Source organism: Enhydra lutris, unplaced genomic scaffold (genome assembly GCF_002288905.1).
Source record: "Enhydra lutris kenyoni isolate GAN:26980312 unplaced genomic scaffold, ASM228890v2 scaffoldscaffold5, whole genome shotgun sequence".
Taxonomy (NCBI): Eukaryota; Metazoa; Chordata; class Mammalia; order Carnivora; family Mustelidae; genus Enhydra; species Enhydra lutris.
This window is the reverse complement of record NW_019154089.1, coordinates 4,654,107-4,678,659: the sequence shown is the minus strand read 5'-3', so window position 1 is coordinate 4,678,659 and position 24,553 is coordinate 4,654,107. Positions and strand designations below refer to the sequence as shown.

The following is a 24,553-nucleotide window of genomic DNA, read 5'->3' as shown; positions in this document are numbered from 1 at the left end:
TCCAATAATAAAGCTCAGTTAATTACATTTTCCTCTAGCACATCTGTACTAAGAACGGAATCTTTCTGCTGGAGTTTTCTACATTCCAAAAGGATTTAAGCAAAAATTCATGGAAAGTTTCCAGGATGATAAATTCCTGTAATGCAGTCTTACTGAAATCCAGAATACTGATGTATCTTCTTATATTTATGTTTAGAAAATGTTTTGCTCATATAGTTTGGGCAAGTGCAGATGTGAAAACCAGCGAATTCTGTCTTCTCCGTGCAAACAGTTCACCCTTTGACCGGTTTGACAAACCTGAGGTTATTGCTGAAACCCTTCCCTACTTTTACTCAGAGTTTAACTCCAGTTTATTCACTTAATATTTATGAAGTATGTATGTGTGTCCAGCACTGTGCAACACTCTATTCTTGTACCAGGAGAACAGCTTCAGGTTTTTTCCTGTTCTTAGGCAGAAAGGTAGCTAGTCTTAGAAGTGTCAAAAACGTGGTCTGGAGAGGCCAGAATTTGTATGTTTATTTATCCTGTGTATTTAGGACTGAGAAACTTTAAAAAACAAACAAGTAAAACCCCTCAGATCCCATAGGTGACAGAAAAATCAGAGAACTCTCAGAAATTAGTTGACATTCAAGTGGCAATGAGTTGAAATAAAAATGCTATTTTCTTTCTTACATTCATCATGTTTTTATTTGGACACAAATTTCTTGAAGAGTAGGATATGCATCCAGGTTTTTAAGAAGATGGTTTTCTATTTAGAAGATGTGGTCATGTGTCTTCCACTTACAGGTACACGGTAGGATCACTCAGGTCACAGTTTTCAATATGTATGTGGGATTGTATGCCAGGATAGACTTTCTGCAAGGGCAGTAGAGTTCCTAGTTTTTCTCCCTTCTTGATAGAGCCTTTATATTTAATTGGCTTAATGTAGAACATTTTAATACAGAAACCTAAAAGAAATCAGAAGTTAATTTAGTCAATATCTGGGTTTCAGTAACCTCGAATCAGAAATTCAAAAAATAAGAACAGAAATGAAAGAGAAGACAAAAAGAAATGAGCCTTGGTGGGGCGCCTGGGTGGCTCAGTGGGTTAAAGCCTCCGCCTTTGGCTTGGGTCATGATCCCAGGGTCCTGGGATTGAGCCCCATATCGGGCTCTCTGCTCAGCAGGGAGCCTGCTCCCTCGTCTCTCTCTGTCTGCCTCTCTGCCTACTTGTGATCTCTGTCAAATAAATAAATAAATAAAACTTAAAAAAAAAAAAAAAGAACTGAGACTTGGTTGAACTCAGTGAGGGAACAGAAGAAGACATCAAAATCATATCAGAGATGAAGACTGGATGTCCAAGAGAGAGTAGATGAAAATGAAAATTTAATGAAGACACTGAGGAATAGCAGAAAGCACTAGGCTGCTGAGAAAATTGAAACTTTTATCCTATTTTTTTGTTCTTACCCAGAATAATTTCAACTCCAAGACCTAGTTTAATAAAGTGATTAGATTTAAAGGAAAAAGAAAAATGGACATAATTGGCACAAGAATGCAAATCTTACTAAGTACTAAAAGAAAAAAAATTAAAAACAAAGACCCACCAAATAAGTAAGGTTAATTTAATACCATAATTATGATGTAATATGACAATGTTGGGACGCATACATGAGGTAAATCTATAAATGTTAACTCCTCTGTTAAAAAAAAAAAAATTCCTACTGGCTTGAAAAGCAAAACCCAGTTCTATGTTGTATCCAGTAAAACACAATACAGTGTTAAGTTACAGTGGGTTAAGCATTCATTTCATCTCAGGTCTTGATCTCAGGATCCTGGGATAGAGCCCCATATCGGGTTCCCTGCTGAGCAGGGTGTCTGCTTCTCCCTCTCCCCCTTCCCCTCCCCCTGTTTGTGCTCTCTCTGTCTCTTTGTTACTCTTGCAAATAAATAAATTAAATCTTTAAATAAAAAAAGAAAAAAGGCAAAAAATTAAGGGCTATATCAAGATTTGTCAAGCAGATGGAAATAATAAGGCAAGCAAGGGTTATGATTCTGTTATCAGAGAGTAGAACTCAAGCCAAAAATCACAGAAACAAGACAAAGGAGGACAATTTATACTGAAGTTATACTGCAATTAAACAAGACAAAGGAGGAGAATTTATGCTACAATATGCAAATATATACAATTATTTATACTGAAAGATACAATGAAGATACAGCAGTTACAATTGTCCATGGACAAGATAGCACAGAAACCATGTATAGAAAGCAGAGACTATCTGAGATACTGGAAGAAATAGAAACCCACTAGTAATAGAAGATTTTAACACACATATCCGTGAAAACAGGGCAAGTGGACAGAAAACATAAGAAACGCCTTAAAATTGTAGCTATCCACCATGGTAACCATTAACCACATGTGGTTAGTCTGTACCTGAAATGTAGCTAATCTGAGTTAGATGTACTTAAAGTATAAGATGCATGCTTATTTTGAAGACTGTACAAAGAAGGTAAAATATTAGTAATTTTTATGTTGCATTTTGAAATGAATATTTTGAAGATATGTAGTAAAATAAAACATTATTAAAGTTAATTTTCGTTGTTTAACTTTCTTAACATAACTACTAGAAAATTTTGAATTATATGTGTTACTTTTATTTCTGTTGGACAGTACTGCTATAGAAAATCTAATACAGTATGTCTTAGGTACACGTTAAACAGAATACGTGCACAATCTCAACAGTATGACAGCTACTAATACAACAGTGCAGGGAGACCTAAATAAATGGAGGCTATAACGTGTTTACGCATTGGAAGACTCATTACTTTTAAGATCTCCATTCTTCTTGATTTGATCTATATAGTCAGGGCAAACCCACTCAAAGTCTCAGCAGAATTTTTGGTGGAAACTGATAAGCTGATTCTATAAAGTATCTGGAAATGCAAGTGACCAAGAATTGTCAAGGCAATCTGAAAGGACAAAAGTTGAAAGATTTATACTATCAGATATCAAGATGTATTTTAATGCTTCAGTAATTAAGGCAGTGTGGTATTTGTGCAAGATTGACACACTGACCAATGAAACACAGTAGAAAGACCAGAAACAGACTTATTTATATTCAGACCACAATTTATGACAATAGATACTATATTGCAATACAGTAGGGGAGAAAACAATCTTGTCGAGTTAATGGTACTAAGTCAGGCACCAACATGAGGAAAAAGATTTTGATCCCTACCTCATTCCTTACACAAAACCAAATCCCAAATGGATTGTAAATTTAAATATGAAAGATGAAAATATTTTTATGATTTTAGGGTGAGAAATGGGTTTTAGATAAAAAATATGTTAACAATAAAGGAAAATACTAAATTAGATTGCACTAAAAATAAGAATTTTGTATTAAAAGATAGCATAAAGAAAGTGAAAGGTAGAGGATCCTCAGTGGCTCAGTTGGTTAAGCGTCTGTCTTTGGGTCAGGTCATGGGATTGAGTCCCACCCACATCAGGCTCCTTGCTCAGCGGGGAGCCTGCTTCTCCCTCTCCTTCTGCCTGCTGCCTTCCTACTTGTGATCCCTCCCTCTCTCCATCTCTCTCTCTCTCACTCTCTGTCAAATAAATCTTTTAAAAAGAAAGTGAAATGTAACTCATGAAGTGGGAGAAGATATTTACAACACACAGATCTGACAGAGGACTCGTATGTACAATATACCAAAAACTCCTATATACCAGTAAGAAAAGTCAGAAAATACAGGGCAAAATACTTGAATAGGCACCTTGCAAAATATATTATCCATGTCATCAATAAATATGAAAAGGTGCTCAGCTGCATTAGCCATCAGGGAAATGCACATTAAAGTCAATGAGATACCGCTGCATACTCATCAGAATGGCTGGAATGAAAAAAGTAAATAGCATCAAATATTGTGCATGGAGCGACTGGAACTTTTATGCACTCCTGGTTGGCGTATAAATTGGAAGTAATACTCGGGGAAACTGTCGCAGTGGTGGCTAACGTGGAAGATGAACACAGCCCAAGTGACCCAGCATGCCCATTCCTACAGCATTCTGCCCTCACTGTGTCGATGCCAATTATGCATCCTGGAACTGGGGAAATGGCCACAGAGCGGATGTGTGGACACACTGGGACCACTGTCAGATGGACCCTGATGAGAAACTACATTGATCACCTGACCCTGGAAGCCTCTAGTCTGACTGGTTGACCACAGTGGCCTTTTGGATGTCCAGGATTAGTGTCCTCTTTGAGCGAGTATCCAGTAATCTCTGAGAAGCCCAAGTGTTTCTTCTTCCCCAGTGTGCACCCGTCCTGCAAAATAGCTGCAGGTCCCATTGAGGATAGCGAGAAGTAAGTTTTATGGTATAAATTTTTGGCCGAGTGACAGAGCCCTTCTTCAAAGGGACCCGGTCCTGGTTTCTTTCAAGGGGCTCTGGGATCATAAACTGGCTCGATCCTGGCATTTGGTAGGGGGTAGGGAGAGGTTTTGTGTCCCACTCTTGTGATGATTGAAGTCACAATTTTGTTCATCAGAGTTCCCATTTACACAAATAAGTCAGGTTTTAGTAGGCTGCCCATTTGTTCAGCTCCTGGGTCACCGTAATTAACCAGACAATGCCACAGATCTCTGTGCTTCAGACGAATCTGATTAGCACTTCAGCTGTGTTGTCCACTGGGTAACCATGCCAACCTTGGCCTTGCCTCCTAAGTGCACCCTGTCCAGTAGCAGCAGTTTCTCTTGTCATTTCACGCATACAGAGGACAGCCACCATAGAGATCCTTGAGGACCTGACGTCCCTCACAGAATGTTTCTTACAGCCGGGATGAGGGCAGTGTCCTCTAGGCCCACTCCCAACAGGACTGCACATTTATGTTCGTTACAGGACATGTGCAGGAAAGTTCACAGCATCTTCTTAGTCACCTAAAACTGGATGCTACAGAAATGTCCATTTAGAGAAGGGTAATTACATAGATGAAGATGTATGCATATAATGGAACAGTCTACACCATTGAGAGCGAAATGGCATGCAAAGCAAATCTTGCAAACATGAGTGGAATGGAAGAACCCCACAAAGAAGACTGCATTACGGGGCGCTTGGGTGGCTCAGTGGGTTAAAGCCTCTGCCTTCGGCTCAGGTCATGATCTCCCCCCACGTTGGGCTCTCTGCTCTGCGGGGAGCCTGCTTCCTCCTCTCTCTCTGCCTGCTTCTCTGCCTACTTGTGATCTCTGTCTGTCAAATAAATAAATAAATTCTTTAAAAAAAAAAAAAAAGACTGCATTACTGTTTAATTCTGTTTATATCATTTCCCAAGATAGGCAAAACTGGTGTATGGTGGTATAGTGATTATCCTTGTGGGAGGAATGAGTATATGTAGCACAGGGGGTGGTCTCTGGGATCCTGTTGATTTTTTTTTTCCTTGATTCGGGTGCTGGTTAAACAGGTGTTCTCACTTTGTGTAAGTTTAGGAGCTGCGTGCTTATGCTTTGTGCACTTTTCTGTGTGAATGTTAGACCTCAGTGGATTTAAAACAAACAAACAAAAAACCCCAAAAAACAGATAAAGAATAGGCCCATACCTGGAGTACTCGATGACCCAACTTTACCTAGAACATAAAAGCCTTGAAAATATTTCTAGTCTACTTTTGCAGAAATGCCATCTTAGAAGTGTGGGATTTTGGTAAAGGAAAATATCTGTTTATTCTAGTAAATACTCTTGAAAGTGATTTTGTTTGTAGACTATTAGACTAAACCACATGGGCCACAAGAAGAAAGTCCTTCGATTGGCTGTGGGGTTAGGTAGAGTGTGCGCATAAACATCTCGGGAGGGACTTTTTAGTTTGGTACCCTATGTTCTTTCTATTATAGATGTCACCATTTTGAATTAAGTATGAAACTTCAGTATATGGCAAATGCATTAAATAGATAAGCATCAAACATTTCCAGTATGTGTCCCAGGTGTATACAATACCTCTTACCTCTTCCAGATATCCGAACACCATTATTAATGGCATTTTTGTTTTTATATGGCTTCGCCTGGCCCACAATCATTCCGGTGAAAGGTGCATACACGGTGGATCCATCAGAGCACAAGACATCCACACCCTGGTGAAGCCTGTGAGTTCTAGAATGTAAATAAGAATGAACAGACTGAGGAACTGCCCTTGGAACTTTTTTGTCCAGAAACGTGGTGTTAACTCGTTCCCAGGCCAGGATATCAAACCCTAGAACTGGAGAACATGTTGGGATGTCCTTACTCTTCTTTATCTCAATTTTAACCTCCCCCACTGAAGTTAGTAATAACCATATTGTAAAGATTAAAACATTTCAGATAGTATTTGGTATGTATACAACCTTTAATAATTTATGAACTATGGTTATTATATGGCATTTTGGGGAAATGAGCCAATCTATGTAAGTAAATTTTATAGATACATGAATCTTGACCCCTTCAAGTCCACTTAAAAAGTTGTCTTTTTATGGAGACCTATTATAAATGAATTACATTACCCTCATCTTACTTTTGTCTCAGTAATCCCAAAGTGATTATAAACATCATTTACTGTTGGGGCATGTGGGTGGTTCCAGCTATGAAGCATCCAACTCTTGGTTTCAGTTCAGGTCGTGATCTTGGGGTCATGGGATGGAGCCCTGAGTTGCGTTGTCCTCTCATTGGGGAGTCTGCTTGGGATTCTCTCTCTCCCTCTCTCCAGTAAATAAATATTTTTAAAAAATCATTTACTGTATATGATATTTTAATACAGTGAGTTTAATACTCCTGAGTTTATCAGAGTGAATGGAGCACAAACACAAAATGACCCCAGCTTGTGAGATTTCTAAGTTGTCTCTGACAACCCTCACTGTTGTCCTTATGCCCACTCTTACCAACCTCTTCTCCTCTGTAAAAGGCCAGCACCTGAAAAATCAGATTCATGATGATTGTTGTATGTTTGTTAGCCTCTTTATTATATGCTCTGTTCCCAATTCAGAGTCCGTCCTTGAAGCAGAGGTCTTGGAAGCTGCTATAAAGGCATTAGTACAGCTGCTTTTCACCCCTGGATCCTACTGTCAGAGGGAGATGACTGTGAGCACTTGAGGCAAGGACATTAAGCAAAGAGGTAAGAACAATAAGAATACCTTTGGGCCGTGTACTGGCCACAGCCGTGACTGTCACATGTCCTGATCTCATTGGAAGACTTGCCAGCGCAGATATTAGCCCATGGTCCAGCCAGTGCTAAAAAAGAGGAACATGAGAAGCAGGTTTTCTGACCTCCATTTTCCAGTCTCTCTTTATCTTATATGTCTCCCATTGGATTCAAAAATTCTGTTTTCACTATTGCTTTTCTCTTTCTGTAGGTTATGGGCAGGTCTTCCTTTTAACTCCTGATTCAGATGGAAAATTAGCTTTTTCCATGGCCATAAAATAACTTTTATTACATACAGTGTACTTGTAACTATTTATTGGTAAACATAAATACATCTCCACCATTACAGTCTGTTTCAGATTATTGACTAATGAGTGACATAGATTGTGCATTTCAAATTTTCTTTGCTTATTACTTTGGACCATTATGTTCAGGGTAAGCAAAAATGAACAGCGTGGCTCAAAGAAATAATTCTAGAAATTCTACAGTAACTTTGAAATGTTCCCTTATAGCCAGTCTTAATAATCAAATCCAAGAAAATGTTTGAATTAAAGAGGAAACAGACTCTGAACTAGCAAAGTTTATTTAGCACTAAATAAATCTCTTTTCATATTTGCAAACATGGAAGAGGGAGATTCTTAGAAATAAGAACATGTCAGACCAATTTAGAGTGGAAAGAAAAGAAAAGGGAAAGAAGGAAGTAGAAGTAATTGTATGAAAAATTGTATAGCAGTAAAACATGGAGAAGGGGCTGGCTCTCTCAGTGTATTTTGTCCACACTTGTTTGAGGTATAGCTTCTCTTTAGTATGGTAAGCAGTAAATACTCAATTGAGTTAAATTTCCCAGGCTTTCGGTGTTAATATTCATAGAGAGATGCAGTTAGCAAACTCATCTTTTTATTTTGAAATAAACTATCAAAATAGAAGCAAAAACAAGAATGAGCTAATTTGATTGTTGATCTTGTTTAAAGATATTTTACTATTCATTGATATACGTGGTATAAGAGGAGCTACAGAATATGGCCTTTTGTATATTCTTTAATATACTTTTTAGATGATGGGTTTCAGATGTCTTATACCTTTGAGCCAAGCTTCAAGTCAGTATCTTGATCGAGATATAATACCATCACTTTGGCAACAAATATTTATCCCTGGGAATTGAGGCAGATATTAGACAACTTATTAAATGACTCATTTTCTTCTCCTGACTCTTAAGGGAGTGTTTCCCTTGTCTTAATCCATACTAGTTGCTATTATCAGGAATTCTCCAAATCAAATTCTCACACAGACTTTTTATTTTCTAATGATGTTCCAGTTAAATCCTAGACCAAGATTGATAAACCTTTCTTTAAGTCCTCCATTCTATTTTTCTGTTTCCCTCATCAAAGAGTGGAAATCATGGAGGACCTCCCACCCCCGACCATGTATTCTTCCTAGCCCATTTTCAGTAGTCAACCATGTAAGTTTCTGTTGTGGTTGTGATATTAATGACTTTCAAATCTTTTATTAAATTTTTTTTCCAAATTAGCCAAGTTTCTAAAATTATTTTTGACTTACCCGTTGAAATCAAGACAGCAGAAAGAAGGACTCCTGTGGAAAACATTTGGCTTTTGCTTTCTTTATGATGTTTCTTCCTCTGACAGTTTGAATTGCCCCCACGCTCTTTGAAAAAGAGCCAAGTTTGAATTATTTAGCCTCAGAATGTTGCATCTCTCATTAATTTAGTGTGAGACGCACACAAAAAATATGAGAATGAAGCAAGTCCAAGTTGAATATTCCCTGGGTACCTATTTGGTTCACATGTAGGACCATGTAAAAGTGTTTGATCTGGAGAAGAAGGTAACTTTATTGGAAATGCTGACTAAATATTAACAGAAAATGATAAGGCTAGGTGACTGTCTTCTGGGCTGTGGCTGGCTTCCTGAATGGTTGTGTACGTAGAAAAAATACAAAAATATACACAGATTAACTTTAGGATAATAAGTACCTCTGAAGAGGGAGGGAAATAGAATTATGGAGGGGTATACAGAATGCTTAAACTCTAAAATGCTGTGTAAAAAGCATGAGAAGCCAATGGATCAAAGTATGAATTAATCATCAGAAGTAGATGCATGGTTATTGGTATATTAATATATGTGATTTTCTGTATATTTTAAGTATGTGTCAACACCTTCTTCTTGTAATGCTTAATATTGTATGAGGCCCTGGGATTTTTCTGTGGAAATATGCCCATGTAAATAATTTGTCAGTGGCTGCAGGAGACTGAGATTGTCGCCTCAGTTTTCGTTCCCTGCATCCCCACCCTTCCCATGTTCTCTTCAGAGGCAGGGAGCTTTCCCAGCCTTTGCTGTGTGTCTCAGCTCTGCAACCTGCTTTGACCAATCAAGTGAGACACAAGTGACAGTTAATGAGTAGAGCCTGAGCCCTACAGGGAATTGTCTCTCCCCTTCTTGTGTTCTGCCTTCACTGTGCAGACAGCCTTCCCAGACTAAATTGCTGCCACCCCCCTCAACTCTGAGAGCTGAGGGTGAAAGTCACATGGAAGGGATCCACCCTAGCCAGGCCGCCCCACCTACAGCCAGCCTGGCACACCCCTTCATTTACATTAGAAAACCATCAGCTCTCAGAGTTACAGAGCACAGTAAAGGAAATATTAAGGGAGTTAAAGCAAATACAAGCTAGCCAACAAAATGTGCTCTGGAGGAGACTGACTTAGGTCCATTTCGAAGTGGTAGCCCAGGGTCTGAAAGCACTCTCACTGTTTCTTGTGTATTGTCAGGGATTGTAAGGAACGTTGAGGTGATGGCTACATGGTGTAGAGGTCGTTTGTTTAGAGACTCTGACCTGTTAGTAGACAACGTTGAGTTATCTATTTTTGAGTCAGACCTTCATCTCCTCTGAGCTGTACTTCCTCACAAGGAAATGTATGTGGATGTCAGGTTACTTGTTGGGCTATAGTTATGGAAAGATGTTTAACGTTTGCAAGGTCAACTATCAGCATAAGTTGACCTCTCATGTCTCCCCCATCCCTCATGCCTGGACCATTTTATTTTTATTAGCACTTTCACAAAAGGTAAAGGGGTCAGGAGGAAGAGGAGAAATTCAAACTGGCTGTAATTCCAGTTTGAGGGCAGTAGTATTAAAAACTACTTCCTGTATCGAGACTAACTAGAAGTGACTTGCCTCTTTTACCACATCATTGTCCTCTCCTGTTAGAAAGGTTTGCAGTAGAATAACGTGAGAGCTCACACACTTGACAGACTCGATTGTTTCCTCTTGTCTCGTCCCTGCTTCTCTGTAACTCTGTCTCTGCTTCCTCCGAGGTAGGAAGTAAACTCACCCCAAAATGCCAGAGTGAGGGGACTGGTTGGATTCCAGGAGTTGATGAACAAATTGGTTCTGATTTAAAACCACTGAATCCGGGCGCCTGGGTGGCTCAGTGGGTTGAGCCGCTGCCTCCGGCTCAGGTCATGATCTTAGGGTCCTGGGATCGAGCCCCGCGTCGGGCTCTCTGCTCAGCAGGGATCCTGCTTCCTCCTCTCTCTGCCTGCCTCTCTGCCTGCTTGTGATCTCTCTCTGTGTCAAATAAATAAATAAAATCTAAAAAAAAATAATAATAAAAAAAATAAAACCACTGAATCCTATACTTTGATTAGCCAAAGAAAGCACTTGATCTTATTTTAGGGCTAATACTATCCTTTTGTAATAATTTATTTATTTTAATAAGTAGCTGTATTTATTGTTCTGATTATGCAAGTAATGCATTCTTTTTTTTTCTTTTTAAGATTTTATTTATTTATTTTAGAGAAAGGGAGAGGGAGCTGGGGGAAGAACAGAGGAGGAGGGAGAGAACCCCAAGCAGACTCCATGCTAAGCTCAGAGCCCCATACCAGACCTGATCCTGCAACCCACACGCAGCATAGAGCCCAGTTTAGGACTTGATCTCATTACCCTGAGACCAAGACCTGAGCCAAAATCAAGACCTGGACGCTTAACCAACTGAGCCACCCAGGCACCACCGTACTATATTTTTATGGCATAAATTACCTCCCCCCTCCCAACATTTCAGAAGAGACTGAACATTCCCCACTAACATTTTTGGGTATATGTGTTTCTCTTTTAATTTTGACCTAGTCTCTCTTGTTCAGGAAAATATCCATATCCTATTAAATATTCTCTTCACCTGAGCATAACACTAGAAGTTAAATGCAAGAAAAGACTATGGATTTTAATAGAATACTAAATAATGGAAGAGTTGACGTTTTGGGTATGTCTGAGTGCTTCCATTTGGGAAAATTTACATGAAACCTTTTTGGTTTTCCCTGGCTGTGGGAATAGTAGGTGAGAGGGCAAGGATACCGTTTCTTAATAACTTTGATATTTGGTTCGATCTGCAATTCAGAGGCCTTTGCGAAAGGGGGGAGGCCAGTGTGTTTTGCAAAGCGTTGTTGGCCTGGATCACCTGACCAAACATATAGAGTCCTCCTATGTTTCACTGGGATAAACCTATCTAGAAACAGCATGTTGTGTTAAGCTACTGATTTATTAAACAAATGCATTCTGAAACCTGAAGTAAGTCCAGAACTGCTCTACTAAAGTCAGCCCTAGTCGTGATTAGAATAAAGAAGGCATGAAATACATGTTTTGGCTAGTAGAAGACTCAGCCTCATGATGAGGCCCCATTTGGCATCTTCCATCTCTCATTCAAGAATGCTATTTAAATCCTTTCTACCTTCATCAACTCTCATTTCCCCTTTCCTGTCATCCCTCACAAATCCTTTGTGTAGACAGAGAACAGTAACAATTTTAAGTATGAGACATTAGTCACCACAGCTTTGAGAGGTGAAATTAGCAAGGGGGTGGCACTTGATTACAAAAATAATTTTAACATGGGGAATTGTTCCCAAGTTTTCTAAAGTATGGGGTGTTTGACTTCTCCTGGGAAACAGGAACTTAAGCATTTTTTAATAAGCCATTTACTTTGTCATTGATGGAATAATGGACGGGATAAGGTTGTGGTCCTTAGAATGGAGCATTCAAATTTCCGTGTTTTAAGTTAAGTTCTGTACTACTGAAAGCAGAAAGCTATCTTTATAAAATATAGACACAGCACTTCAAGGTTAGAGGGATGTGACCTGGAGGTTTTCTGGCTAGAGACCCCTGAAGGAACATTGTCTATCTCAGAGTGGTAGCTATGTGGGTACAGGTAGCATGACTTCCCTGCCTGTGTTCAAGGCAGACACTATGTATCAAGCATGTTCCTCTGTCAGACTATTTAGGAATGTCCTCACGATCTTGCTCATTGTGGATTCTTTCCCAACTGTTACTATATTGAAATTAGCATCTCGATTGAAATCTACTTGTCATTCTTGATTGAGGCGAATTTACCTTCATCCAGAATCTGGCTTTTAGTTTTTATTCAGTATCCCAGAGTCTGAGGCAGGGCAGGTGATTCAGGTTCATCAAGTTACTGGAGGTTAAATAAATGAGCACAGAGGTAGGTAGGTAGGTAAGTAGGTATGATTTTCAGTGGAGATGATTTCTCTCTACTGACAGGATGTGCTTGCTCCCTTCTTAATGTTAGAACTTTGGGAAAGTGGTTTGATGAATATAGAATGAGAGCAACAAGAGATAAAGAGTTTTAAGGGGTTTTCCAGCCATTTGGAATCTCTCTGTCTCTCTTTTGATAAAATGGATTAGAAAATGTTTCCATCTTGGGTGACACCAAATGGGCCCATGAACCTCTGTCTCATTGATTCCCTCTCTGGCTCTCTAGACCCATGTTCTTCAATTGGGAGAACCTGGAGGTAGGAAAGGTGACACTTGATATGAGTGTTTGTTCAGGATTTGAGAATGAGCCAAGAGGAATAACTACCGTATGTAGTAAATGTGTGTTTTTTATATCTGCTAACATATTAAATCTTCTTAAAATTAACATTTAATTCACATACCATAAAATTTACCCTTTTAACATAGTTCAGTGGTTTCAGTGTATTTACAAAATCATGCAGTCATTATCACTGTCTAATTTCAGAATACTTTTATCACTGCAAAGGAAAAACCTTACACTTTAGTAATCACTCCCCATTCCTACTATCTCTAGCATCTAGCACCTATTAATCTACTTTTCCTCTTTATGGATTTGCCTATTCTGGACATTTCATGTAAATGAAATCCTACAATATGTGGCCTTTCTGTCTGGTTTCTCTCACTCAGCATAATGTTTTCAAGGTTATCCATGTTGTAACATGTATCACAACTTTATTCCTTTTTATGATTGAATAATAAATAGTCCATTGCATGAATATGCTACATTTTGTAGTTGGTGGACATTTGGATGGTCTTCACTTTTGGCTCTGATGACTATATGATGTCTATATGATGACTATGATGGCCATAGTGATGGATATGTGATGACTATGATGGCTGTCATGCACATTCAGCTACAAGTTTTGTGTGGACATGCATGTTAGTTCCCTTGGGTCTGTCTCTAGGAGTGGAATTGCTGTGTGTTTAACTTTTTTGAGAAACTGTTAAACTGTTTTCTAAAACAGCTACATCAGTTTATATTTTTGCACCAGCAATGCGTGAAAGTTCCATTTTCTCCACATCCTTACCAACAGTTGTTATAATTTTTCTTTTTAATTATAACTGTCCAAGGGGACATGTGGTGGTATCTCATTGTGGTTTTGATTTGAATTTCTCTCATAAGTAGTGAGGCTGAACATCTTTGCATGTGCTTATTGCCCATTTGTATATCTTCCTTGGAGAAATGTCTGTTTAGATGTTCTGTCCAATTTTTAATTGAGTTATTTATCCTTTTATTGTTCAGTTGTAAGGGTTCTTTTCATATTCAAGATACTAGTCTTTGGGGGCACCTGGGTGGCTCAGTGGGTTAAAGCCTCTGCCTTCAGCTCAGGTCATGATCCCAGGGTCCAGGGATTGAGCCCCACATCAGGCTCTCTGTTCCATGGAGAGCCTGCTTCCTCCTCTCTCTCTCTGCCTGCCTCTCTGCCTACTTGTGATCTCTGTCTGCCAAGATACTAGTCTTTGTCAGATACATGATTTCTAAATATTTTGTCCCACTGCATGTATTTTCTTTTCACTTTCTTTGATGGTGTTCTTTGAAGCACAGAAGTTTTTAATTTTAATGACATTTACTATAATTTCTCCCTTTGGCTCTTGTGTTTTAGGTGTCATATCTGAAAAATCTTTGTCTGATCCAAGGTCATGAAGATTTATTTATGCCTTTGTTTTAAGAGTTCAGAATTTTGCATTTAGGAAATGTATTTTGATCCATTTTGAGTTAATTGTTGTTTATGGTATGAAGCAGGAAGTCTAAATTTATCTTTTTTGTATGCAGATATCCAGTTTTCCCAGCACCATTTGTTAAAAAGACTTATATTTCCCTCATTTAATGTTTTTTGGCACCCTTGTTGGAATTCTATACTGTCAATTCTGTTTCATTGATTTATATGTCTGTCTCATGTTACTACCACACAAACTTGATTCCTATAGCTTTCTAGTAAATTTCAAAATCAGGAAGTCTGAGTCTTCCAACTTTTTCTTCTTTTTCATAATTATTTTGGTTATTCTCGATCTTTTGCACTTTAATATGAATTTTAGAATTAGCTTGTTGGTTTCTGGAAAAACTGAAAGGCAGCTGGAATTCTGATAGAGGTTGAATTGAATTTTTAGATCCATTTGGGGAGTATTGCCATTTTAATGATGTTAACTCCCCAAGTTTTTGAACATGAAATACTTTTCCATTTGTTTAGGTTCTCTTTAAATTTATTTTAGTAAGTTTGATAGTTTTCAAGATACACATCTTGCACTTCATTTGTTAAATGTGTGACTAAGTATTTCTTTTTTTTTTTTTTTTGATGTTGCTATAAATCAAATTGCTTTCTTAATTGCATTTTTATATTGTTCTTTCCTGGGGTATAGAAATACAACTGCTTTTTGCATATATATCTTATATCCTACAGTCTGGTCAAATCCATTTATTCAGTTTAAGAGTTTTCATTTGTTGAGGGGGGAGGAACAAGATGGTGGAGGAGTAGGAGACCTAAATTTCATCTGGTCCCAGGAATTCAGCTAGTTAGTTATCAAACCATTCTGAACACCTACAAACTCAACAGGATATTGAAGAAAAGAATAGCAGCAATTCTGTGAATAGAAAAGCAACTACATTCTGGAAGGTAGGACATGCAGAGAAGTGAATCTGAGGTGACATTTGGGAAGATAGACCATGGGGGTAGAGGCCGGCTCCCAGCAAGCAGTAGAGCAGCGGGAGCACAAAATTGGACCTTTTAGAAATCTTCTCACTGAGGGGCATCACTCCAGTGGTTAAACTGGGGTGGGGGGGTAGAATTGTCTCTGGGTCAGTGTAGTCTCAGGACTTTGGGGTCACAGAAAGACCAGAGGTGTCTGAGTGTGGCAGAGCCCTCAGATACTGGAGTGGGGAAGCCGGCTGCAGAGACAGAGCCTAGGAGTAGGCTCTCAACTTGGGGTTGCCATAAACTGTGAGCCCCAGCACAGCTGGGCTACTGCTCTTCCATCAGGGATCCAACAAGCAGCAGAGCTGGGGAAACTCACCTTCCTCCTCCAGGAGGAGCAGTGAGGGAGCGCATGGCAGGAATCTGCTGGGTTTGGAGACTCCAAATGGAGCTGTGTGCCAGAGATAGAAACACTGTCACAGGCCTGGTGAGCTTGGAGTGTGGCTGGACACCAGGGAGATGGGAGTGATTGACTGCTTTTCTCTCAGGGCACACTGAGGAGTGAGGCCCTGAGCTCTTGGTTCCTACAGGGCTGGAGATTGGGAGGTTACCATCGTCATTCCCATCCTCCAAAGCCATACGGAAAGCATTCAGGGCACAAAAGCTACCAAGAGCAAACTGAGCAGATTACTTAGCCTGGCTTCTGGCAAGGGTGGTGCAATTCTGCCTTGGGCAAAGACATTTGAGAATCACTGCAACAGGCCCTTCCTCCAGAAGGTCAGCAAGAACATCCAGCCAAGACCAAGTTTACTGATCAATGAGAACTGTGGAACTCCAGAGCTAGGAGAATACAGCACATGGAATTCATGGCTTTTCCCCCATCATTCTTTAGTCTTGCAAAATCCATATAAATAGGACAACATCCTATAATTTAATAGTAAAACTTACAAGTCTTAGAGACAAAGAGAAAAATCCTGAAAGCAGCTCAGGACAAGAGGTCTGTAACCTACAAAGGTAGAAGTATTAAATTGGCAGCACACCTATCCACAGAGACCTGGCAGGTCAGAAAGGACTGGCATGATATATTCAGAGCACTAAATGAGAAAAATATGAAGCCAAAAATACTATATCCAACAAGGTTGTCACTGAAAATAGGAGAGATAAAAAGCTTCCAGGACAAACAAAAACCAAAGAATTTGTAAACACCAAACCAGCCCTACAGGAAATATTGAAAGGGGTCCTCTAAGCAAAAAAAAAAAAAAAAAAGCCTAAAAGTAACAGACCAGAAAGGAACAGAAGCAATATACAGTAACAGTCACCTTACAGACAATACAATGGCACTAAATTCTTGTCTTTCAGTAGTTGCCCTAAATGTAAATGGGCTAAATGCCCCAATCAAAAGACACAGGGTATCTGAATGGTTAAAAAAATAAGACCCATCGATATGCTGTCTACAAGAAACTCATTTTAGACCCAAAGACTCCTCTAGATTTGAAGTGAGGGGTTGGAAAACAATTTACCATGCTAATGGACATCAAAAGAAAGCTGGGCTGACAATCAGATTTCAAACCAAAGACTATAATTAGCGATGAGGAAGGACGATTTATCATATTTAAAGAGTCTTTCTGACAGGAAGATCTCATAATTTTAAATATCTATGCCCCTAACATGGGAGCAGCCAATTATATAAGCCAATTAACAACAAAATCAAAGAAACACATAGACAATAGTACAATAATAGTAGGGGACTTTAATACCCCTCTCAGTGAAGTGGACAAGTCATCTAAGCAAAAGATCACCAAGGAAATAAAGGCTTTAAATGACACACAGGACCAGATGGACATCACAGGTGTATTCAGAACATTCCATTTCAAATCAACAGACCACACATTCTTCTCTAGTGCACCTGGGACATTCTCCAGAATAGATCACATCCTGGGTCACAAGTCAGGTCTCAGCTGGTACCAAAAGATTGAGATCATTCCCTGCATATTTTCAGACCACAACGCTCTGAAGCTAGAACTCAATCGCAAGAGGAAGGTTGGAAAGAGCTCAAATACATGGAGGCTAAAGACCATCCTGTTAAAGAATGAATAGGTCAACCAGGAAATTAAAGAAGAATTGAAAAAATTCATGGAACCAAGAAATGAAAACACAACTGTTCAAAATATTTGGGATGCTGTAAAGGTGGTCCTAAGAGGAAAGTATATAGCAATACAAGCCATTCTGAAGAAACAAGAAAGGTCTCAAATACACAACCTAACCCTACACCTAAAGGAGCTGGAGAAAGAACAGCAAATAAAGCTTAAACCCAACAGGAGAAGAGGAATAATAAAGATCAGAGCAGAAATCAATGAAATAGAAACCAAAAGGACAGTAGAACAGATCAACAAAAGTAGGAGCTGTTTCTTTGAAAGAATTACTAAGATTGATAAATCGCTGGCCAGACTTACCAAAAGAAAAACAGAAAGGACTCAAATTGATAAAATCATGAGTGAAAGAGGAGCACTCACAACCAACACCAAAGAAATACAAACAATTATAAGAACATACTATGAGCATCTATACGCCAGCAAATTTGACAATCTGGAAGAAATGGATGCATTCCTAGAGATGTATAAACTACCAAAACTGGACAAGGAAGAAATAAAAAACCTGAACGGGCCCATAACCAGTAAGGAGAATGAAGCAGTCATCAAAAATCTTCCAACAGACAAGAGCCCAGGGCCAGATGACTTCCCAGGGGAATGCTACCAAACATTTAAAGAATTAATACCTATTCTCCTGAAACTGTTCCAAAAATAGAAATGGAAGGAAAACTTCCAAACTCATTCTAGGAGGCCAGCATTACCTTGATCCCAAAACCAGATAAGGACCCCATCAAAAAGTATAATTACAGACCAATATCCCTGATGAACATGGATGCAAAAATTCTCACCAAAAAACTAGCCAGTAGGATCCAACAATACATTAAAAGGATTATTCACCACAACCGAGTAGGATTTATTCCTGGGCTGCAAGGTTGGTTCAACATCTGCAAATAAATCGATGTGATACAATACATTAATAAAAGAAAGAACAAGAACCATATGATATTCTAAATAGATGCAGAAAAAGCATCTGACAAAGTACAGCATCCTGTCTTCATCCAAACTCTTCACAGTTAGGAATAAGGGGTACATACCTCAATATCATCAAAGCCATCTACGAAGAGCCCACAGCAAGCATCATTCTCAATAGGGAAAAACTGAGACCTTTTCCCCTAAGCTCAGGAACACAGTAGGGCTGTCCACTATCACCACTGCTATTCAACATAGTACTAGAAGTCCTAGCCTCAGCAATCAGACAACAAAAAGAAAATGCACCTGAGTCAGCAAAGAAGTCAGACTTTCACTCTTTTGCAGATGATATGATTCTCTGTGTGGAAAATCCAAAAGACTCCACCCCAAAACTGCTAGAACTCATACAGGAATTCAGTGATGTGTCAGTATATAAAATCAATGCTCAGAAATCAGTTGCATTTCTGTACACCAACAATAAGATAGAAGAAAGAGAAATTAAGGAGTTGATCCCATTTCCAATTGCACCCAAAACATAAGATGTCTAGGAATAAATCTAACCAAAGAGACAAAGAATATATACTCAGAAAACTATAGAATACTCATGAAAGAAATTGAGGAAGACACAAAGAAATGGAAAAACATTCCATGCTCATGGATTGGAAGAACAAATCTTGAAAATGTCTATGCTACCTAGAGCAATCTACACATTTGATGCAATCCCTATCAAAATATCATCAACTTTTTTCCAAGAAATGGAACAAATAATCCTAAAATTGTATGTAAATTTTATTGTGTTTATTTGCACCAGAAAAGACCCCGAATAGCCAGAGGGGTGTTGAAAAAACAAACAAACAAACCAAAGTTGGTGGCATCACAATTCCGGACTTCAACCTCTATTACAAAGCTATAATCATCAAGACAGTATGATAGTGTCACAAAAACAGACACATATATCAGTGGAACAGAATAGAGAGCCCAGAAGTGGACCCTCAACTCTGGTCAACTAATCTTCAACAAAGCAGGAAAGAATGTCCAGTGGAAAAAAACCAGTCTCTTCAACAAATGGTGTTGGGAAAATTGGACAGCCACATGCAGAAGAATGAAACTGGACCATTTCCTTACACCACACACAAAAATAGACTCAAAACAGTTGAAAGCCTGCAGTGTAAGACAGAAATCCATCAAAATAGTTAGGGAGAACACAAGTAGCAATCTCTTTGACCTCAGCCATAGCAAGTTGTTCCTAGAAACATTGCCAAAGGCAAGGGAAGCAAGGGCAAAAATGAACTATTGGGACTTTATCAAGATAAAAAGCTTCTGCACAGCAAAGGAAATAGTCAACAAAAACCAAAAGACAATCAACAGAATGGGAGAAAATATTTGCAAGTGACATATCAGATGACAGGCTAGTATCCAAAATCTATAAAGAACTTATCAAACTCAACACCCAAGGGACAAATAATCCAGTTAAGAAATGGGCAGAAGACATGAACAGACGTTTCTGCAAAGAAGACATCCAAATGGCCAACAGACACATGAAAAAGTGCTCAACATCACTTGGCATCAGGAAAATACAAATCAAAACCACAATGAGATACCACCTCATACCAGTCAGAATGGCTAAAATTAACAAGTCAGGAAATGACAGATGCTGGCGAGGATGCCGAGAAAGGGGAACCCTCCTATACTGTTGGTGAGAATGCAAGCTGGTGCAGCCACTCTGGAAAACAGTATGGAGGTTCCTCAGGAAGTTGAAAATAGAGCTACCCTACAACCCAGCAATCGCACTACTGGGTATTTACCCTAAAGATACAAATGTAGTGATCTGAAGGGGCACATGCACCCCAGTGTTTATAGCAGCAATGTCTACAATAGCCAAACTATGGAAAGAGCCTAGATGTCCATCCAACAGATGAATGGATAAAGAAGATGTGGTGTATATATATATTCAATGGAATATTATGCAGCTATCAACACCCCCCAAGCTGAAATCTTGCTACTTGCAAAGACATGGATGGAACTAGAGGGTATTATGCTAAGCGAAATAAGTCAATCAAAGAAAGATGATTATCATATGATCTCACTGGTATGAGGAATTTGAGAAACAAGACAGTGGATCATAGGGAATGGAGGGGAAAATAAAACAACGTAAAACCAGAGAGGGAAACAAACCATAAGAGACTCTTAATCTCAGGAAACAAACTGAGGGTTGCTGGAGGGGAGGGGGGTGGAAGGGTTGGGGTGGTTGGGTGATGGACTTTGGGGAGTGTATTTGCTATGGTGAGCACTGTGATTTGTGTAAGACTGGTGAATCACAGACCTATAACCCTAAAACAAATAATATATGTTAATAAAAGTTTTCATTTGTTGATGGATTCCTTAGAATTTTTATATACACACTGACATCATCTGCAAATAAGCTTTTTTATTCCTCTGTTCCTTTATAACTGCCTTCTTTTGGGTTCAGTAGATATTTTCAGTATACCTTTTATTTCTAGTCATTTCTTTTCTATATATTTTTCAGTTATTTTCTTAATAGTTAGACTGATTATAACTTATAAAAATCTAGTTCAGTTTAATATGAACTTAATTGCAAGTTATACAAAAGGTTTTCCCCTTTATAGCTCCATTTTTCACTCCTGTGCTTTGTCATATAAATTATACTGGTATATTTTGTGTGTTCATCAACACCCAGATTTATAATTATTGTTTTATTTACCTATGTAAATAAAGTAGTTAGTTACCTTTACTGAAGCTTTTTATTTCTTTGTGTGGGTTCAAGTTATTATCTAGTGTCCTTTCATTTCAGCCTGAAGGGCTTTCTGAACATTTCCTGTAGAGCTTATGTGTTAGCAACACATTTTCTCAGCTTTTGATTATCTGGGAATAGCTTAACTTCTTCATTTTTGAAGGATAATCTTGCCAGATGTAGAATTCTTATTTGGCAAGTGTTTTTCTTTTAGTACTTTCAGTTTTGTTTTGTTTTGTTTTTCTGTACTATGTCATCCCTCTGTCTTTTGGCCACCACCATTTCTGATGATAAATCAACCATTAACCTCATTGAGAATTCCTTGTATGTATGAATATTTTCTCTCTGGTTGCTTTCAAGATTCTTTTATTGCCTTTGTCTTTTGGTAGTTTGCTTATGATGTGTCTAGTCTTCGAGTTTTTGAGTTTACCTGGATTTTGTTGAGTTTCTCACTTGTGTAGATTGATGTTTTTCATCAAATTTGAGAAGTTTTCTTTAAATACTTAATTTGAAAAAAAAATTTTTTAGAGACATCAAAAGCACAAGTTGGGGGGAAGGAGAGGCAGAGTGAGAAGGAGAGAGAAAATTTTAAGCAGGCTCCACATCCAGTCTGGAGCCCAACACAGGCCTTGATTTTATGACCCTGAGATCATGACCTGAGCCAAAATCAGGAGTTGGATGTTTAATGGTCTGAGCCATCCAGGTGCCCCTGTTTAAATATTCTTTCTGCCTTTTTATCTCTCTTCTCTCCTTCTGGACTCTGTTATGCATATATTGGTGTTCTTGACAGTGCCCCATGTGTCTCTGAGTCTCTGTTCATTTTTCTTCATTGATTTTTTTTTTTCTGTTCCTGAGACTCGATAATCTTACTCAACAAATCTTCAAGTTTGCTGATTTGTTCTTCTCTATGCTCAAATTGATATTAAACTTCTGTAGAGAATTTTTTTCTTATTTCAGTTATTGTGTTTTCCAACTCTAGTATTCTTACTTGTTTTACACACACACACATAACACACACACACACACACATACATACATATATATTTATATTTATATAAATAAATATATAAAACATACATTTTATAATATACATTATATAGCATATAATATATATTATATAAACACATAAATATATAAATATATTAAAATATATATATATAAAATTTCTCTCTCTTGAAATTATTTGGTGAGACATCGTTTTCATACTTTCCTTCAGTTCTTTACATATGATTTCTTTTAATTTTTTGAACATATTTAAAGTAGTTGATTTATAGTCTTTGTCTAGCCTGTGCAACATGTGTTTTTCCTCATGACAGAGGCTGCTCTCTGTGCTGAGTCCTTACGTAAAGTTGTGAACCCACGGGAAGTGCTTGTACCTGTAGAGAATGTAAATGTCCTCTCTCTTTCTACTGTGTGCTAAGGACAGAGGATCAAAAACTGGGAGGTTCCTCCTCATGACTCATCAGATGACATTGTCTGCTTCCACAGCTTATACCACTAATATTTTACCTGAGGTTGCTCTCAGGAACTCTTGTGAACTGATTGATTCACCATCTCTGAGAAACCTTTACAACTAGAAGCCATTGGTAGTCACCTCCATAAAATAAAATAAGATCACTCTAATCTGTGAGATTTAAATTATACATGAACTTTTCCTAATAAAATTTTCTTTGTCCCACTGGGCATAAATATACAATCAAGAAAGACCCTACACACATTCTTTATTTAAATCTACCTCCCCCCCCCCCAAATGAGAGTTGGTTTTAAAATCCTGCCTGAGGGGGCGTGTGGGTGGCTCAGTGGGTTAAGCCGCTGCCTTCGGCTCAGGTCATGATCTCAGGGTCCTGGGATCGAGTCCCACATCGGGCTCTCTGCTCAGCAGGAAGCCTGCTTCCCTCTCTCTCTCTCTCTCTCTCTCTCTCTCTGCCTGCCTCTCTGTCTACTTGTGATCTCTCTCTGTCAAATAAACAAATAAAATCTTTAAAATAAATAAATAAATAAATAAAATCCTGCCTGAGAATTTCATCTTACAGCTGAGCATTTGATTGTAAGATTCCAGAATGTACCAAGCCCCAGTCAATAGACAACCCTCACTCTATCAAACACTTGCCAACTCACAGTGGGTATATTTCCTCACCCACTTTCACCATCTGCTAGTACTTTGACCAGCAGAGAGCAAACAGCCTTGGGCCACCTAGGGAAACACAGACTTAGATTACCTCAAATCATGGTAAACAGATGTAACTGGCCCAGTGAGCTTTGAACCCTGAAATTGCACCACACACAGACATGGTCAGAGCATTGCCAGAGGTTACAACACACACATTCTTGGCACCATTGTTCTGATTGACTCAGACCAGCTGAACATCGTAAGTTGAATGATAATTAATTATAGCAGTGGAAGAAATAATGCTCTTCTGTTCAGGGATTAATAGCTCTCTTTAGCTACCAATATCCCCTAAAAAAGAAACCATCTGTATAAATGACTTTCAGAGTCACAATACTACTTCACTGTTCGATGACACACGTCATCCCGCATTCAGTAGGCAATGTGTGCAGGGCACCATATGCAGCACTGTGAGAATGGAAGATGAGGCTGGAGGCAAGCAAGTCTGGAAAGACTAAGAACCTGGGAGGGGCCCATCCCGGATGTGGAAATGAGGGTAAGAATGAGCCAGGATGAGTGAAACAGGTAGAGGGAGTGTTGATTGTTCCATAGCTGCCCGAGTCCCTGAAGGATTGCAGAGGGCCTTATAAATCAAGCCTAATCCAACTGTTTGCTTGTTTCCAAGAGTAGAGATGGAATTTTTGAATTTCATTTGACTCCAGGGAGATCTGGAGCTGCTCCAGGAATATTTGTGTTGGATGCTATGAAAGAGGATAGGGAAGTCATTTTTGGATACATGAATACATTTGTGCAAGGACAAGGTACATTTGTATTTCTCTCTGTCTCCAAAGTTTATTTTTAAATTGTTTTATGAGAAGTTATGTCAGAGATATAAAACAATTTTCTTGTGGTGGCTAAATAGAACCTATCAAGAAAAGGAAGGCAGTTGGACCTTTTAGACATAAAAGACAGAATGTGACCTTCAAAGTAGATCACCCCACCTAAACTGAACCTTAGCCAGACAGCAGGGTAAACAGAAGTTTTCGGGGAAAATATAATAGTTCTCGGCTGGAAGTATCTTTCATAGCTTCACATTCAGGTACAGTTGTCCCCTAAACAGTAGGGATTTGAACTCTGCAGGTCCACTTACCATGCAGATTCGGGTTTTTAATCAATATGGTATAGTAGTATAAATGTTTTTTTCTCTTCCTTGACTCTCTTAATAACATTGTCTTTTCTGTGGCTTACTTTACTAAAGAATGGAACATATATAAAGGA

The 24,553-nt window shown here is 38.7% G+C and overlaps 1 protein-coding gene across 1 annotated transcript; it reads right to left on the bottom strand.

Moving 5' to 3' along the window:
- Positions 1–39: 39 nt before the first annotated feature.
- Positions 40–8,959, bottom strand: LOC111141301 (leukocyte cell derived chemotaxin 2). The gene is made up of 4 exons (XM_022493761.1): positions 8,696–8,959; positions 7,131–7,227; positions 5,972–6,117; positions 40–947 (listed from the first exon to the last, which is right to left on the bottom strand). Exons 1-4 carry the CDS (start codon positions 8,739–8,741, stop codon positions 781–783), a joined length of 456 nt encoding a protein of 151 aa, XP_022349469.1. The 5' UTR covers positions 8,742–8,959; the 3' UTR covers positions 40–780.
- Between the last annotated feature and the right edge of the window lie 15,594 nt (positions 8,960–24,553).

Bases quoted from the DNA above. Each gene is read 5' to 3' on its own strand.
- LOC111141301 (XM_022493761.1), bottom strand. From the start codon at position 8,741: ATGTTTTCCACAGGAGTCCTTCTTTCTGCTGTCTTGATTTCAACGG. The intron at 7,228-8,695 runs GTAAGTCAAAAA...CCTCTTTTTTAG, and splicing joins TGCTGTCTTGATTTCAACGG to CACTGGCTGGACCATGGGCT. The intron at 948-5,971 runs GTAAGAGGTATT...GATTTCTTTTAG, and splicing joins TGTTCGGATATCTGGAAGAG to GTTTCTGTATTAAAATGTTC.